At 36.8% G+C, this 18,108-nt stretch overlaps 6 protein-coding genes across 6 annotated transcripts; 5 read left to right on the top strand and 1 right to left on the bottom strand.

Moving 5' to 3' along the window:
* Nucleotides 1–5,203: 5,203 nt before the first annotated feature.
* GCK72_015630 (uncharacterized protein) lies at nt 5,204–6,310 on the bottom strand (the record flags this gene model as incomplete). Its single annotated transcript, XM_053731023.1, has 3 exons — nt 5,204–5,336; nt 5,385–6,182; nt 6,231–6,310. The coding sequence occupies 3 exons, from the start codon at nt 6,308–6,310 to the stop codon at nt 5,204–5,206; spliced, it is 1,011 nt and encodes a 336-aa protein (XP_053585795.1).
* A 588-nt stretch (nt 6,311–6,898) lies between these two features.
* Nucleotides 6,899–7,654, top strand: GCK72_015629 (uncharacterized protein; the record flags this gene model as incomplete). Its single annotated transcript, XM_003092919.2, has 1 exon — nt 6,899–7,654. The coding sequence occupies one exon, from the start codon at nt 6,899–6,901 to the stop codon at nt 7,652–7,654; it is 756 nt and encodes a 251-aa protein (XP_003092967.2).
* A 215-nt stretch (nt 7,655–7,869) lies between these two features.
* Nucleotides 7,870–8,988, top strand: GCK72_015628 (uncharacterized protein; the record flags this gene model as incomplete). Its single annotated transcript, XM_053731022.1, has 3 exons — nt 7,870–7,949; nt 8,005–8,799; nt 8,850–8,988. 3 exons carry the CDS (start codon nt 7,870–7,872, stop codon nt 8,986–8,988), a joined length of 1,014 nt encoding a protein of 337 aa, XP_053585794.1.
* Nucleotides 8,989–9,836: 848 nt separating this feature from the next.
* On the top strand, nt 9,837–10,881 carry GCK72_015627 (uncharacterized protein; the record flags this gene model as incomplete). Its single annotated transcript, XM_053731021.1, has 3 exons — nt 9,837–9,853; nt 9,906–10,697; nt 10,743–10,881. The coding sequence occupies 3 exons, from the start codon at nt 9,837–9,839 to the stop codon at nt 10,879–10,881; spliced, it is 948 nt and encodes a 315-aa protein (XP_053585793.1).
* Nucleotides 10,882–12,995: 2,114 nt separating this feature from the next.
* Nucleotides 12,996–14,262, top strand: GCK72_015626 (uncharacterized protein; the record flags this gene model as incomplete). Its single annotated transcript, XM_053731020.1, has 6 exons — nt 12,996–13,087; nt 13,137–13,230; nt 13,275–13,514; nt 13,753–13,915; nt 13,962–14,181; nt 14,229–14,262. 6 exons carry the CDS (start codon nt 12,996–12,998, stop codon nt 14,260–14,262), a joined length of 843 nt encoding a protein of 280 aa, XP_053585792.1.
* Nucleotides 14,263–16,027: 1,765 nt separating this feature from the next.
* On the top strand, nt 16,028–17,621 carry GCK72_015625 (uncharacterized protein; the record flags this gene model as incomplete). Its single annotated transcript, XM_053731019.1, has 6 exons — nt 16,028–16,089; nt 16,139–16,232; nt 16,277–16,516; nt 17,115–17,277; nt 17,325–17,541; nt 17,585–17,621. 6 exons carry the CDS (start codon nt 16,028–16,030, stop codon nt 17,619–17,621), a joined length of 813 nt encoding a protein of 270 aa, XP_053585791.1.
* Nucleotides 17,622–18,108: the final 487 nt, after the last annotated feature.

Raw genomic sequence — 18,108 nt, 5'->3', positions numbered from 1 at the left:
TTTTTGAAGCCGGGCCGGGCCTTGACGACTATGAAAATTTTTTTCCAGAAATAAGCGCAAAATTTTGGAAATTTTATTGAAAACACGGTGCTGATACTCGTGATCCGACTGAATTCACCGAAATCCAACGTTTTCCGTCTAAAACTAAAGAATGGGTTTGGTGGTCTAGAAAACTTCCATGCAACTCTGCTATCAACCTCGAAATGCTCCAAATAATATCGATATAGGGCTCAAAACTTTGGGAATATCGAAACTTGTGATTTTCAATATACGAATTTACTTTCTTCCAGATGTCTGTGCGTCCAGATCAGGGCTGTGCAAAAAAAAGTTTCCGAAAAATTTTCGAACAACTTTTTTTTCCAAATCTTGGTACCGAAAAACCCGAAAAACTTCTTTTTTTTTCGAAAACTTCGGACCGAAAAAAAATCGAAAAACTTTTTTTTCGAAAATATTTGACCGAAAAAACCGAAAAATTCGAAAAAAAAAGTTTCCAGAAAACTGCCTGAAAAATGTGTTTTTCGGGCCAAAAATCTTGAATTTGTGTGAAAACTGTAAGTATTTCGAAGAAAGACTGATAGAAACTTGTTTTTAAGTACAGAATTTCAGGAAAAATCAAAAAATCACTATTTTTGTAACTTAAATTTTGAAATTTCAGGAAAAATTTCCAACATTTTTCGAAAATTTTTCGGAAAATTTTTCGCTTCAAAGTTTTTCGAAAACCACCGAAAAAACCGAAAAAAATTTTCGCACAGCCCTGGTCCAGATGTCCGCATAGTTTTGTCCCGATGTCTGTCTGAGCATCACGATGTCCAGATGTCATGTTACTAGTTTCGACCATTTCCACTAGACTAGATTTCAGATAAAATAGAAGGAAAGTTGGAGGAGAGAGCATGGTCTCATCAGTAGTGACTCTCTCCTCATATCCGGATTTCCTTCTGTGTGTCTCCCGTGTCGGGATGTCCAAAAACTGAGTATTCCGATGAAAAATGAGATCTAATTGGGAAATTCATCAGTTTTCACCAGAAATTCTTCAAAAAGTGTAGATTCCTGCTAGTTTTTAATCTCTGATGATGTCCGGATGTGTGTCTAGCATGTCCGGATGTCTAGAAAATGGAAAAACGCATTAAAATTTGATATATCAAAAAGTGGATTGGCCCAATTTGAAGATTCGAATTTGAAGATTCCGTCCGAAAACTAACAATCGGTAAAAAATTGCATTTTTATACGGATTTGAACTGAGAATTGAAAAAATGACTGAAAATTGGCGAAACAATGATCAGAAGTGAAAATTGGTTGAAGTTACGGGTTTTCAAACTGAAAATTAACAAAATCTATGACACCAAGCACAAAACCAAGCTGAAAAGTAGATTTTTCAGCAGAAAACTCGGAAAAAGGAGTTAGTGGACAGTTTCAGTCGATTTTTGAGTCGAAATGAGCGAAAATTGACCTAAAAATAGTGTTTATAGCGAATGGAAGTGAAAAAAGTGGAAATCGAATGAAATATCGAAAAAGGTGTGGTGGCGGCCATGTAGCACGTATTTTCGGTCAGAATTTGAAAAAATGACCGCCAATTTCCAATTTTCTGGAAGAGAACAAACATTATACGTTGATTTGCCGTGCCAAGAATAGATCAAATCGAAAAAAATCGATAGAAATGTGATTTTCGACAATTTTTGGCAGGAAATCAAAAGATATCAAGCGGAAAGACTTTTTCGGATACGAAATAGCGGAAAAATGAGAGAAAGTGAGAATTTTGTGACAAAAATCGACACAAAAATATGGGTTTTTCTGATTTTTCGCGGGTAAAAAGATCAAATTCAGAAAAAAATCGATAGCTGAGTGATTTCTGACTGGATTTTTTCGATTTTTTGCTTAAAAATAACGGAAAATTTGAATAAATCATTCAAAAAGTAGAATTTCCGTGTGAAAACTGACAGAAAACCAGGCATATGCGGATTTTTTGAACATTTCAACTAAACATTTGAAAAACGGCGCCCTGCGACTCGTCCAACGATTTCCATGAGTTCTTAGTCAAAGTGGATGGAAAATGGCTGAAATTACGCTATTTTTTGGCTGAAAATACTGAAAAATAGCCGAAAAATGTACAAGTATATTGGAAATTCGCGGAAATCGAGAAAATATCAGAATTTTCTGCCGCTCCTAATATATAATAGAAGAGCGAAAAACCGATAGATCATTGGTTTTCGATGATTTTTTCTGAAAAAATCGATCGGAGCATCGAAAAAACGGAATTTGGGTTGAAAATTAGCTGAAAAATTATAGATGTTAAGTGGAAAAAGCGGAAAATGACGAGGAAATTGATTTTTAACAACAAAAATCAACAGAAAAACATATTTTGTCCAATTTTTCGCGGGAAAAGAGATCAAATTGAGCAAAATCGATGGCTGAGTGATTCTAGACGATTCCTGGCTGGTTTTTTTTCGATTTTTGCCTTAAAAATGACGAAAAACTTGAGAAAATGAATCAAAAACTGATTTTCGGTGTGAAAATTGACAGAAAACCAGGCAAATGTGGATTTTTTGAACATTTACGCTAAAAATAGGAAAAATATGGAGTCGGCGATTCGTCGAACATTTTTTTACGAGTTTTGGAACAAATTGACTGAAATTGAGCATGTTTTACTGAAAAAAAATTGGAAAATTGGCTTAAAAATCACCAAAACCACTAAAAATTCGAGGAAAAATGTGAAAATATCCAAAGTTTGTGCAGCTGATAATTTGAAAAGTGAAAATCGATAGATCAGTGGTTTTCAATGATTTTTGCTGAAATAAACGATCGGAGCATCGGAAAAACGGGATTTAAGTTGAAAATTAGCTGAAAAGTTATAGATGTCAAGTGGAAAAAGCGGAAAATTACGGGAAAATTGATTTTAACGAGAAAAATTTATTGCAAAATAGATTTTCCGTGTGAAAACTGACAGAAAATCGGCCAAATGCGGATTTTTAAACAAAAATTGGAGCCTCGCGATTCGTCCAACGATTTTCCTGATTTTTGAGTTAAAATAGCTGAAATTGATAGTTTTTGAATGAAAAAAGCGGAAAATTGGCTTTAAAATCACCAAAAATACTGAAAATTCGAAGAAAAAATCAAAAAATTTTCAAATTTTCTGTCGCTGCTGATCTCAAGAGCGAAAATCGATAAATCTCGCGTTCTTGATGATTTTTCTCTGAAAAATCGATCGGATCAACGAAACGATTAGGTTTTAGTCGAAAATTAGCTGAAAATTTAATAAATTAGAGAAAAAACTGGAGAAAACTGCTGAAATCCCGAAATTCAAAAATAAAATGGCAAGGAAACGAATTTTCGGAGGAAAAATCGGGGAAAAGTGAAAAAAAACCGATTTTTCGATGATTTTCGATACGTTTTACCTGAAACTGAGCATTTGAACAATGGAAAAGTGGATTTTTGACATGAAAAATGACAAAAACCAGCGAAAATTGATGAAAAATCGAGAAATTAGAAAAAAAATGAAGAGAAACGGCTCGCCGAAAATCTGAAAAACTCGTTCGTGGCGAGACCCACGAATTGCAGAACTCGAAGAACCTTTGAGTTTTCTCGTAATTCGAAAGCAAATTACAGTAATTAGAGTAAAAAAAGGGCGGAGCATTGAGAATTCATGCTCAAAACCAAAAAAATGAACGAAAATATGTCAATATGGGGCTCAAACTCGGGAAATTGCACGGAGGCCTTGAATTTGACAACGAAAGAGAAATTATCTGGTTGAAAAAGTATTGAAACAAATGATATTACTGATTTGAAGAGAAAAAGTACTATTGAAAACCAAAAAAAAGAATCAAATGAAATATTAGACATACCTTTTTCAGATTTTTTTTTGATCTACAAGATTTTAGTCTACCCTTTTTCAACTGCGAATCGTAGACTGTTCTGATCAATGAAACAACTTTGAATAGAAAATCTTCTGCTCTGTTCAATTCAGTCTCTTCATCTCTCTCGCCCAAAAATGAACAAACTGCCAAGTATAGATACATTCGTAAGTTTAAGTCTTCCAACATATTTCTTGAGTGTTAATTTTTAAATTTCAGTCATGGGAAGCAATGCAACGCCGCAGAAGGTCAAAAACAATGAACGCCAAATGTTTCGACGATGTCATCTGCTCGCCCAGAAGGCAGACCAAGGGTGTCGACGATGTCAACTACTCGCCCAGAAGGCAGGCCAAGAGTGTCGCCGATGTCATCTACTCGCCCAGATGGACAACCTCCTGTAGCTGTAATGTTCCATCAGACTATTCCTCGTGCGTTCCAGTGTTCATCATGCGCCATGCGCTTTACATCCGACCGTGAGTTGAAAATACATGCGGAATCGCACTAAGCGAGTTAATTATCGATCGATACAAACTGTATTTTGATATTTTGAATAAAGACATTGTCTTATATTTTCTATTAAATTAGCACACAAACAGTAGCCATGCAAACAAATTAATTATATCTACACGTGATCTCTGGCCAAACAACAATCCTCAAGTATCTATCATAGCATACTGTAGCAATCGCACCATCCTCTCGCTGTAGATCAAATCCATTGATCAGGTATTGTTCAGATCCAAATGGGCTGAAATTCAGTTCAGTTTTTAAATCTAGTTTCAGTTCTTATGTCTTACCTTGTATACTTTCGCATGTCTTATACTAAAACTACATTGTCCTGTAAATCCGCGAATATCGCATTGAAATCAAAGGTCTCATTTACAAGTAGAAAACATTTTTGAACGCTTCCTTGAAAATTTGCAAATTACAAAACCATCCCACAACACCAAAAACCTTACAGCCAAATTTAAGTTTCCGGGGTTTTCAATTTGAAATATCGAATTGCATACGAAGTTTCATGGCATCTATCAGAGAGTTAACTTCACATCTATTTTCAGCTTGATGTCTCAGATAACTAAATTCCTGAGCCAATTTCATTTTTAATTTTGGAAGTTCAGAATCACGAATTGCTCCCCGATCACAAGGTTTTTAGATTCTCAAGCTACTAATTCATCGAAGTAAAAGTCTGCGCTGTTCAAAAATGTTTTCAAATGTTTTCCAAAAGTATTTATAAGATGAAACATAAGTTACATAAGTTTTGATTAAGAAAGGTAGACGTCTTTGAACATCGTGGTCAGAACTGCAGTTGTACAGAGAGATAGATAAACGGATCAGAAGGAACATAATTAATCAGTTTAATTTTAATTATAAGTGGTCTCTGGCCAAACAGCAATAACCAAAGTTCCGTCCGCCTGTCCGCACACTGTAGCACTGACGCCATCCGCACGTCGTATATCGATTCCATATGACAAAGTTCTCCTGTATCCAAATGGGCTGAAATAGGGAATCGTGAGAAACTACTAATATATCGAACTATATTACCTATTGTAGTCTCGACGATTCTCCACAAAAACGGCATTATGAAGTAAACCATCAAGTACTTGTAAGAGATCCACGGAACCAGTTTCGGCGCTGAATAACTTCAATCGAGAGCATCCACCAGACAGCCAATGCCGGAGGAAGACATTTAAATTCCTATTAGATAGACTAGATGATTCTAAAACAATATCGATCCCATCCATGCTCAATAGGTTATCGATTGTTACCCAGTTGGAATTACTGATATCTAAACAATCGATTCTGCGGAAGTTATTTGAGAAACGAAAGTTAGGCGGAGCATCTGAGTATAGGAGTATTTGAGACGAACACTGGCAATTGCTCAGAATATAATTCATTTCATCTTCCGATGGGCAACCACTCCAGGCCATGTAAACGACTTTTTTCAATGGTGTCTTTTGTCTACTGCTCACCCATTCAATCATTTTGAATGAATCTTTAGAGATATAGACTTCTGATACATCAATATTGAATAGATCGGTCACATAATCGGTGATAGCTTCCAGTCCAGTCAGTTTATCCTCCCAATACGTTATTAAATATTTCCTTAAACGGTGATATTTGACTCGTATTTGTTGTCCACCCAATTTCACATATTCCTCTTTTTCAGCACTTGAGGTATGTACAGAGTTACTTGTACTCAGCACACAGTCGAAATCTGTGAATGGAGAGAACGATGCATTCATATTGGATCCCCAAACTTGCAGACGTTCGTCACATGACACTTTTCGTTGAGATTTAATGACAGAGTGGCTTTTCTGAGAGCAGAAAGACAGCGGTACTCTGAAATAGAATAAGGTTTGTTCAAAAAAATGAAATAAAGAAACTCACAATTCATTGGGCTCCATAAAATCGATAATTATTCTCAGCGGGAGGGTTGGGACATGGAAGAGAGGGAAGGGAGACGTCATCCTTCGACTGAAGACAAGGGGAGACTGAATAAGAGGGAATGAACAGGCAAGAGAGGAGAGTGTGAGTGACATAGGAAAACACCTGGACCCATCCATTATCTCCTATTCCGTCTCGCCACACGAAAAGCTGGACATGGGAAAACTACAGTAGTCCAGCTGTCTTCCCAAACCACTCACAATTTCTCCAAACTCTCTCATCTCTCGCCTACTCATCCATTCCCTCCTATTCAGTCCCCCTATATCTTCAGTCGAAGGATGACGTCTCCCTTCCCTCTCCTCCATGTCCCATATGTCCCTTTAGCCAGAATTATCGATTTTATGGAGCCGAAAACATTGTGAGTTTTTTCATTTCATTTTTTTGAACAAACCTTATTCTATTTCAGAGTATCTCTCTCCTTCTGCTCTCAGAAAAGTCATTTCGTTATTAAAACTCCTCGAAAAGTGCCGATTGACGAGCGTCTGCTTATTGGGGGATTCAATAAAAATGCATCATTTATTTCATTTACAAATTATACCTTTGGTATAATTTGGAAAAGGAATCAGGTGTTGAGTGCACAAAAGTTTGTAGACAATATCAATTATGAAGACATGGAATCTGTGAAAATTGGGGGACAACATGTACGAGTCGAAGTGGACCATTTGCATGGATATCTTATTTCATACTGGGATAATGCAGTGGACGGATTGAAGGCACTCACTGATTATGTTACCAATCTATTCAATATTGATGTATCAGAAATCTGGGCTTCGAAGCAATCTCTCCATATGATTGAATGGGTGAACAGTAGACAAAAGACACCATTGAGAAACGTTAGTTACGCGGATTCCAGTGCTACCGCAGCATCAGAAGAAGAGATGATTTATATTCTGAAAGACTGCCGTCCGATCTCTCGATTAAGCATACATCTAAAGCCTCCTCAAAACTTTCGGTTCACGGAAAAGTTCCCAAAAGTCGATTGCTTGGAAATCAGTGATGGAGAATGGGTGACACTTGACAATCTGCTGACAATGGATGGAATCGATATTATTCTGAAATCATCTACTCTCACTAACACTGATTTGATTAACTTTCTCAGGCACTGGCTATCTGGAGGGTGCCCCCGATTGAAGCTATTCAGCGCCGGAACTGGTTCTCTGGATATCTTACATGTACTCGATGGTTTACTTCCTAATCCCGTTCTTGTTGAGGATAGGCGAGACTACACCAGTCCATTTGGATACAGGAGAACCTTGCCATTTGGAATCGATGTACAACGTGCGGATGGTGTGACTGCTACAGTATACAAACAGGTGAATGGAGCCTTGATTATTGCAGTTTGGCCAGAGACCACTTATAATAATTAAACGTTCTTTATTGTGTTCCTTCCGTTCCGTTTATCTAATTAAATCCAACTACAGTCCCATCCACTTGCAAAAATGTTACCTTTAAATTTCCCGCCTAATGTTGGTCTGTAGTTTTCCCATGTCACTTCCATTTTTTCTCTAGACTTTCTAATATCTTGTCTTCTCCTCCATTACCTCCATTCCATTCAATACTCTCTCACGTCTTCTTTCGGAGGATGACGTCTTCCCTGCCTCTTCTCTCCATCCCTTATGTCCCGTTAAACAAGATTATTGATTTTATGGAATCCAGTTCATTGTGAGTTTTTATTTCATTTGATTGTACCGATTTGAATAATATCAAACTTTTTAAGAGTCTCCATGTCCCTATGCTCCCATAAAAGTCGTTCAGTTATCAAAACCCATAGAAGAAAGTCAATTGATGGACGTCTACATATCTCATATAATGATGAGAGATTTCACATATCATTCAACACGTTTTTGGAACAGTTTCCAGTATTAGGGGTGTTTAACTTATCGAAAATACCAAATTCAGTCAAAGAAGATTGCATTAAATTGAATGGAAAACAAGTACCAGTCAGACTGAATTCACAAAGAGGATTTCTTCTAACATATTGGGAAGATGAAGTCGAAGGATTGAAGACACTCACTGACCATATCACCAGTCTATTCAATATTGATGTACTGGAAATTACTTTCACAAAGAAATCAATTTGGATGATAGATTGGGTGAATAGTAGACAGCAGACACCAATTGCGACTGCTATTTGTGAGCATGGAAAAGACATACTATCAGAAGAGGAAATGCTCCATATACTGAAAGAGTGTCCAGCTTCACTTGAGACTGTCATCTATCCATCACCACCTCCCAATTTCCAGTTTCGAGAAAATTTCAGAAAAATTGATTGCCTAATTCTTAGTCATGGATTGTGGGTAACAGTTGAAAACCTATTGACTATGGATGGTATCGAAATCCTGTTAAAAACTTCAAACCTGTCTTGTATCGACATTAATATGTTTCTGAAACACTGGTTGTCTGGGGGATGCCCTCGTTTGAAATACTTTATGGCGAATGTAGATGACGAGGACTTCGATTCAATGTTCACTGATTTATGGGATAACGTCGTTATTGTGGAGGATTTTCGACAGTATCGGAGGTGAGTTGTGGAATCGTTATGTAAATATTCAATGAATTCAGCCCTTTCGGATGCGTGAATCACTTGCACTATGGATATGATCTACAACGTGCGGATAGTGTGACTGCTACCGTATGCCATCAAGAAAACGGACACATGATTATTGTTGTCTGGCCAGAATCAGTCTACGAACACGTTTAGAGGGGAGTTTATATATTTAATCGTTTTTGTTGTTCTGTTGTACTTTTTGTAATTGTGATTTTAATACATACTTGGAATTTCTTTTCAAAATTTGACCCTAAACTTTTTCTAATAAAAACGCTTCTCCAATGGTGTATGTCATTTCCTCTTCCGATGAGCAAAGACTCCAGGCCATGGCCATGTAGACTACTTTTTTCAATGGTGTCTTTTGTCTACTGTTCACATGTTCAATTATATTGACATCTTTAAATACTTAGACTTCTGATACATCAACATTGAATAGAGCAATCACACTAATCAGTAATAGCTTCCATTCCATTCATTTCATCCAACAGGACTGATTTCTCAGTCAACCCATACAGAAATGTTCGTGACATTTCAGAATTGAGGAAAAATGTTTAGACATATCTTTATCATTTTCACCGAGTGTTATCATTATCTGTAGGATGTCACAAATACTTTGTAAGTAGAAGGATGCAAACTTTTAGGGCCCGAGACAATCGTGGGAAGTAATGAATGGAAATGAAGGTAATAGGTGAGAAGGCGGGAGACTTTAGGAAATAAGCAGAATGTGAGAGACATGGGAAACCTACAGTAGTCCAGCTGTCTTGCCACGTCACTCACACTTTCCTCTTTTGCCTACTCATTCATTTCCTCCAATTCAGTCTCCCCACGTCTTCTCTCCCAGAATGACGTTTCTCTTCTCTCTCTTTCGTTTTCTTTCTTGGATAATCTCCGTCCTGTTCCAAACCTTCAAGTCTTTTTTCATCTCCAACATCCCGTTACCTCCACCTCCCTTCCCTCTCCTACGTGCCCCATACGTCCCTTTACGCAGAATTATCGATTTTATGGATCCTGATACATTGTGAGTTTCTTATTATTATTATAATGTTCCAATTTATCATTTTCTATTTCAGAGTATCACTTTCCTTCTGCTCCCGAAAAAGTCACTCTGTCATAAAAACTCAACGAAAGGCGCCATTCAATGGACATCTCTGTGTTTCGGAATACGACAGCAGCTTATCATTCCGTACATTTCGAAATCGCGATTGTGTGTTCAGTGTCCGCGAATGTTCGTATTTTTCAACTTCTGAGAGAGTTAATTATGTTAAAATGAACGGGCAGGACGTTCCAGTTCGAGTGCACTGTTTGGATGGAAATCTTATTTCATACTGGCATAATACAACGGACGGATTGATAGAGACCACTAATTATGTGACCAATCTATTCAATATTGATGTATCAGAAGTCCGTGTATCTAAAGATGCAATTAATATGATTGAATGGGTGATCAGAAGACAAAAGAAACCATTGGAAAGTGTCACTGCATTGAGGATTATAGCATCGGAAGAAGAACTGATTTATATTTTGAGAGACTGCCGGTGTTCATCTAAAATACGAATCCACTCATATGCTCCACCCAATTTCCGCTTCTCCGAAAAGTTTCGAATAATCGATTTCTTAGATATCTGGTATGGACAATGGGTGACAATTGACAACCTATTGACAATGGATGGAGTTGTTATTAGTCTGGGCAATGCCAGCCTATCAAATAGTGATTTGAATGTTTTTCTGAAGCATTGGCTAGCTGGTGGATGTCCTCGATTGAAATATTTTTACGCTGCCATTCATTCTGTAAATATTTTGCAAGTACTCGCTGGTCTCATGCATAATGCCGTTTATATGGAAAACAGGCGTAACTACACCAGGTGAACATTCGATACGTTTCTATTCTAACAACTCCAAAATTACAGCCCATTCGGATACACATTGACATTGTCATTTGGATATGACATCCAACGTTCAGATGGTGTGACGGCTACAGTACACTATCAGCCACTGGGAGCCTTGGTTATTGCAGTTTGGCCAGAGACCACTTATAATTATAATTAAACGCTCTTCATTTTGATCCTACCGTTTTGTTTATCTAACTATGTTTAACTAAAGTGAAACCTTTTTTCAATGTCTACCGTCTTATAATATGTTTAAACAAGAATTAATTACGAATTTCGCCGAATAAAGAGGATACGTTTAAAGTCAGAAACTACGAAAGTGGTTTTTTGGATAGACTATCAAATGTTATCTATCTACAATTGCCGATGGTTTTGCGATCGATTTTCTAAAATTCTCATTTGGAACACTACCCATTAGAAAAGCGTTCTGGGAAGATCAGAAGAACAACAATAATTTGAACAATGAGCTATTCGTTCTAGGATGGGAGAACTTTTGTCATTGCAGTTTGGCCCGAAACCACACATAATTTTAATTAAACTTTTTTATGTTTTCCCTTTTCTAATCATTCAACTATGCTTAACTAAAGTGCCAGCCACCTGAACTCATTTTAATGTCTACCGTAACCTGAAATTATTGTTTGAAATTGTAAATAGTTTAGAAAAACTAGAAACGATCACATTTTCCACCAAATAAAGGGGATTGGTTGAAAATCAGAAATAACGAGAGTGATTTTTTGCAGTTTCCGGTTTTTTGGTAATTTTTTGAAGGAAACTTTTGTCTGAAGCTCATTTAATTCTCATTCAAACTTCTGTTGTCATAATGCGGTTGTAATGTATCCCCACGTTTTGTACCTCGTTTTTGACCAACTCCTGCTAGGCATACTTGTCACGGTCCGGGCCGGGCCCGCTAAAAAAATCTTCCGGCCCGTCAAAATATTGAAAAAAATTTTTTAGTCGTTTTCCCATTGTTTTTTCGTTTACTACTTCATGGCAAACATATTATTGATTAGAAATTATAAAATGACAACAAGTGAAAACGAAAATTGTCAGAATAAGTTATTTTGTCACTATAAACTTTGAGCCTCTATCAGCCGATGATCAGAATCAGGATCAAGAACTTGCTGGAGGCTTCTGAAAGTAGTCTTATCGAATCCCCCGACCTCGATTTAGTATAAACCGAAGAAAAAATTTAATTTCCAAGACTTTCAATTCTATTTTTCAAAAATAATTTTTTGCTGCGGGCCCTGCGGGCCGGCCCGGGCCGGCCCGTGATTTGACAAGTATGCTGCTAGGGAATTTTTCCGCCGAGCCCCGAATGTCTTCAGGCACCAGTAGAATAGAATCGAATTCTCTCTCTCTCTTTTTTCATATATATTATTTTCCCATTCCACACTTTTTTCCTCTTTCAACCTCCACCCCTCTTTTGACACTACACCCCCACTGACGTCAAATGGTCGGAAAGCAGTCATTTCTTGAAAAAAGTTGTTATCAGTTGGACGTCAAAAAGGATGTTAACTCTTCTAAAACACAAACAGAAAGGAAGAATCCAACTGATAACAAATTATTGAAAGGCGTCATTTCCGTCATGTTTTATTCTGACGTCATTGAGTAGAAAGGAAGGAATACCAAAAGAATAAAATAGAAAATTAGTATATTGGACATAATAAAATACCATCATACCACAAAATCATTAGTAGGAGTAGGAGGTTCTCTTCCGTTTCAAAATGTTACTTTCAGATTTTACACACTCATAAATATTTTTCTACCAAACCTTTCTCGACTTCTTTCCAATTCTAACGTTAAGCTCCTCCTCCTCAACGAGTGGGGAAGAAAAGTCGTTAAGACTCTTCACTGATAACAAGAAAGTGTTACTCGAAGACATCACGTGTTTGATCTTTATTCTTTTGACAGTTTTTTGTATGATGAACGATGTTCTCAGTGGGGACGTGGTTATCAGTAAATTCTTTTTTCATATTTTCACGAAACATTACAAAACATACTATCACCCCTTTCCCCTTTCCAAACTAATATTCATCATAGGGGACACAATATCATTAAGAATACACATTTGTTAGAAAAAAGCTGTTATTCGAGTTAGAATCTAGTTCTAGGAGGCCAAAACCAATATTTCAGAGACAAAAATAAAAGGAGTTCTCCTAATAAAATGAAAATATTTCAGTTCCACCGGCCGCATGCCTATATCAGAACAACACTGTCTTATACGCGTATTCCAATGACATCGACTATGAAACGTTTCATAGTGGTGTCGATAGTATGGTCTATTTTGCTGATACTTATGCAACAACAGCAAATGTTCGATTCGATACAGAAGAGGAAGAGGAGATTGAGTATCACTCGGATTGGAAGTATGTTTGGTTTCTGTTTTTGCTACTTTATTAGACTTTTTGATTTCAGTAGTTTGCAAGATTCTCTGGATTCCCATAAACCGAATACATCACTTGGTTATGGAGATAGCACTACTGGAAGTAACTTATACAAGGTGTTGAAGGTTTGTCCTTTTTAACCTCATCTTTTAATTAAAAAACATTTCAGAAGTTTCTTAATAATGGGAAGGTTTCAATATGTGGAGCCCAAGTGTATATTGCAGTAAAACGGTATCCCGATGAGTCTGATGTATCGGACATCATTTCTCAACTACGAGCCAATCATGTATTTGTGTACATTGTTGTAGACAGTATCCCATCGGGTGGTTCCAATTCTGCAACACTATATGAAATGTCATATCAAACCAATGGATACTGTGTGTTCGCTTCCGGCAGTGATCTTTCAAATGTGAGTTTTTTAGAAAACTTGAAAATTGAACGGAAAGTTCACTGCGAGAGTCATTTATGTGAAAACTAATCAAAGTTACAGTATTAGATCTTCAAATCTTTTGTTTCATGTTTTGTATGTTTCTGTGCAAGTGATCATGTTTCTTTTTTGGGTGTAAATTATTCCATCTCGATGATTATACAAAGTCATGATCAAACATTTTTGGAGGTGATCGCCACCCTCATCTAACAGTTTTCAGGCTTTTGACTGGATGACCTATGGAATTCCCTGGCCTTACCAATTCCTTGCTCAAAACTATGTGGTTTCGGGATCGGGTCGAATTGAAATACCAGCATTCAAAACTCCTGTACCATCGGACCGTGCAAATAATTGTTTATTTGTAATAACTGTACAAAACCACAGTAAAGATACTTTCCAGTTAAACTAGGTCACTCTCAATGTTTGCAGCTCTTGACAATTCATTCGTCTCGATGAATTATACGGTTGCGAGTACTGATGGGTCTTATTCTCAAAAATTTCCAAGTGACGACGCCCCACCTCTCTATGGAACTTCACAATCAGAATGGTTTTATGTGAAAAACGGATCCTTCTCCTACGAATGGACAATTGACTATCATTATAACACTGATGAACCTCAAATCATTGAATGCAGACTCTACAGTGAATAGTGAGCTTTTTCAAAACATTAAAAATTGCATAAATCTAATATTTCAGTTATCACGACTTTCTTCCACTCCCAGATTTCTAATTGTCGGTTAAATGTTTTGTGATACTTTTTAATAAATACTCAGATTGCGAATTTTTATTTTCAGCAATAATCTGTATTTTTAACATGTCTCCCAACTGAACCAATTTTCTTCGAACCAAATCCAAAAGATCGGAAATTTTCTCTTAATGATGCACATGTATCGATGACATCGTCGACGAGGACGGCGCTTCTGAAGCAGAAGACGTCACGTGCACATTGATGACCTCATCGTGTCTTCTGATGTCTTCTTCTTCTCCACAACGACTGAATGCGTAGATCACAATTCCACAGTGACGCAAGATTTGGAGGTACTGGAAATACTTGAGGGATTTAAGAAATTATAATAAAATATTCGCAATCTTCATGGAATTTGCGGAATTTTGAGCCCCACATCGACCTGTTTCCACTGAGGTCGGTTAGGCCCTGTTAGGCCTGTAGGCCCCTCCTTTTACGAAACGCGTCAAAATAGTTCGATATGAGACTCAAAATTTTGGAAATGTTGTGTAAAGTCTGAAAAATACAACAATTTCTCATAAAAACGCAGATTTTCCAGGTCTTTGTCACTTTTCATTATCTCAAAATTTTACGATTTTTTCTAAATTTCTCAAAATCGCAGTATTCATACAAAATAGTTGCTATTTATAGCTTTTCCAGAAAATTTCCAAAATTTTGAACCCCATATTGATATAGTTCTAAGCATTTTGACATTTCAAGGTAGCCTACAAGCCTAACAGGGCCTGAACGACCTCAATCGAAATAGGTTGACATGATCTCTTATCTCCCATCCCCGTCCAGATTGAAATCTTTATCGTACCACTTGTGTCACCACTTTCCCCTTTTTTTTTTACTAAAATAGAGGAGAGAAGACTAACGATAATTACATCTGTCAAAACTTCCGAGAAAAAATCACCTACTTTTTTCTAGTGAAAATGATCAGAAAATTGGTTTATCGACAAAATCGATTGATATATTGGAAAAAGAACGGTTTTAGCCGAATTTAGACAGGAAAATAGCGCCCTCTTTTGACACTACCCCACTGACGTCAAATGGTCGGAAAGCAGTCATTTCTAGAAGAATTTTGTTGTCAGTTGGACGTCAAAAAGGGTGTTAACTTTTCTAAAACACAAACAGAAAGGAACAATCCAACTGATAAGAAATTATTGAAAGGCATCACTTCCGTCATGTTTTATTCTGACGTTATCGAGTCGAAAGGAAGGAATACTAAAAGAAGAAAAAGAAAATTAGTATATTGGACATAATAAAATATCATCATAACACAAAATGATTAGTAGGAGGTTCTTTTCCGTTTCAATATGTTACTTTCAGATTTTGCACAATCATAAATATTTTTCTACCAAACCTTTCTCGACTTCTTTCCAATTCTAACGTTAAGCTCCTCCTTCTCAACGAGTGGAGAAGAAAAGTCGTTAAGACTCTTCACTGATAACAAGAAAGTGTTACTCGAAGACATCATTTCAGTCATTCATATTCTATTCTATCACTCCCTCTCCCTTTTCAAACTAATATTCATCATAGGGACACAATATCAGAACTAGGGCAAAACCAAAATTAAATAATTAATTCATTTCAGATTTGAAAATAAGATGAGTTTTGCTAACAAAAGAAATACAGTTCAGGCTCCCCGGGTGCATGTCTTCCTTCAAGAAACATCACAGTCCTGTACGCATATTCCACGGATATCGACTATCATACATTTTCGAGCGGTGCTGATAATATGGTCGGTTCTGCTCCTTTCTATAAAACCATGGCAAACGTTCTATTCGATACGAAACAGGAAGAGGAGATTGAGTATCACACGGACAGTGGGTATGTTTGGTTTCTGTTTTTGCTGATTTATCAGACCTTTTGATTCCAGTAGTTTGAATATTTCCCTATATTCCCATCAACCGGATACATCACTTGGATATGGAGACACAACAACTGGAAGCAACTTGTACACTGTGTTGAAGGTTTGTACTTTTTCACCTCATCTTTTAATTAAAAAACATTTCAGAAGTTTCTTAATAATGGGAAGGTTTCAATATGTGGAGCCCAAGTGTATATTGCAGTAAAACGGTATCCCGATGAGTCTGATGTATCTGATATCATTTTCCAACTACGAGCCAGTCATGTGATGGTGTACATTGCTGTCGACAGTATTCCATCGGGCGGTTCCAATTCTGCGACACTTTACGAAATGGCATTTTTAACAAATGGATACTGTGCTTTTGCCACCGGCAGTGCTCTTTCGAATGTGAGTTCTTTTAGAAAAAGTAAAAATTGAATGAAAAAGTTCACTGTGACAGTTATTTATGTGGAAACATATCATAGTCACAAGTCTTCTTTCTATTTCAGATTTCTATATTTCATACAATTCCCGTTTTCCCGGCTAAAAATGAGCCTTCATGGAAGAGTTTTCCCACGCAAGTTTCTTTTCCCCCGTGTAGTCCTCTCGTACATAATTATTTCTCAATTCTTCGTTTCCTCGCTGTTTTCAACAATTTTCCGTGTTTTTTAAATTCCAATCGGAAAAAAGCGAGAAAACAAGGAATTGAGGAATAATTTTGTCCGAGAGGACTACACGGTGGAAAAACTCGTGTGGGAAAACTCTTCCACGAAGGCTCCTTTAGAGTCAGGACAACGAGAAATTGTAGCGTTTACAGCAATTTTAGCGTATGCTCTAATTATGAAAGTTTTTTTAGAATTATCTGAAATATAGGAATCTGAAATAAAATATGACTTTAATCCTCCTTTCATTCCATCTCTACGTTTATGTTTCTACACAGAATATATAACCAAATATTATTGGAGAAGATCGCAACTGCACTCTGTTCGTATCTAACAATTTTCAGGCTTTTTTATGGATTACTTATGGAATTGCCTGGCCTTACCAATTCATTGCTCAAAACTTTGTGGTTTCTGGATCGGGTCGAATCGAAATACCGGCGTTCAAAACTCCAACTCCAGTGGGTTATAATGATTATTTGCGATTTGCAATAACTCTTCAAAACCACAGTAAGAATAATTTCCAAGTTAATCTATATCACTCATAATGTTTGCAGCAGTCGACAATTCATTCGTATCAATGAATCACACAATTGAGAGTACTGATGGATTTGTTGCTTATAAATTTCCGAGTCGCGACGCCCAACCTCTTTGTGGAACTGCACAATCGGATTGGTTTCCTGTGAACGGACCCCTCTCTTACAAATGGACAATTGACTACCATTACAATACAGATGCACCACAAATCATTGAATGCAGAATGTACAGTAAATAGTGAGTTTTCTCAAATTCTTTAACCATAAATCTAATATTTCAGCTATCACGACTTCGTACCACTGCCAGATTTCAAGTGATCGGTTCATTGTTCTGTGATATTCTTATTTTTCAATAAATACTTATTTCATTCAATCAGTGTTTTTTCACTTCTAACTATTAATACCAGTAAACAACAGACCGATTCTACAGCCCTCCCTATTGAACCAATTTTCTTCAAATTTAGACCAAAAGATCAGAAATTTTCAAAATGACGTCTTCTGAATGAGGCATATTGATAAAACACGCGAAAGAGGAAAGAGAGGGGTTTCTACTAAACGGGGCAATACATTTTGAAAGTTTTGAGAAAACTTCGCACGAATCTATTATTTCAGTTATCACAACTTCCTTCCACTCCCAGATTTTGGATGACCAGTTCATTGTTTGCAGTTCTTATAAATGGTTTCATGACTAAATATGTTTGTACTCTTAACTTTCTTTTATAACTCAAAATAAGTTACCTCCTTGATCCATCCTCAAAAAAGACACCTCCGTCATCCGAGGGAAAATAAAAATTATAGATTTTTG

Source organism: Caenorhabditis remanei, chromosome IV, assembly GCF_010183535.1.
Source record: "Caenorhabditis remanei strain PX506 chromosome IV, whole genome shotgun sequence".
NCBI classification, from domain to species: Eukaryota; Metazoa; Nematoda; class Chromadorea; order Rhabditida; family Rhabditidae; genus Caenorhabditis; species Caenorhabditis remanei.
This window is presented reverse-complemented; position numbering and strand designations above follow the sequence as displayed.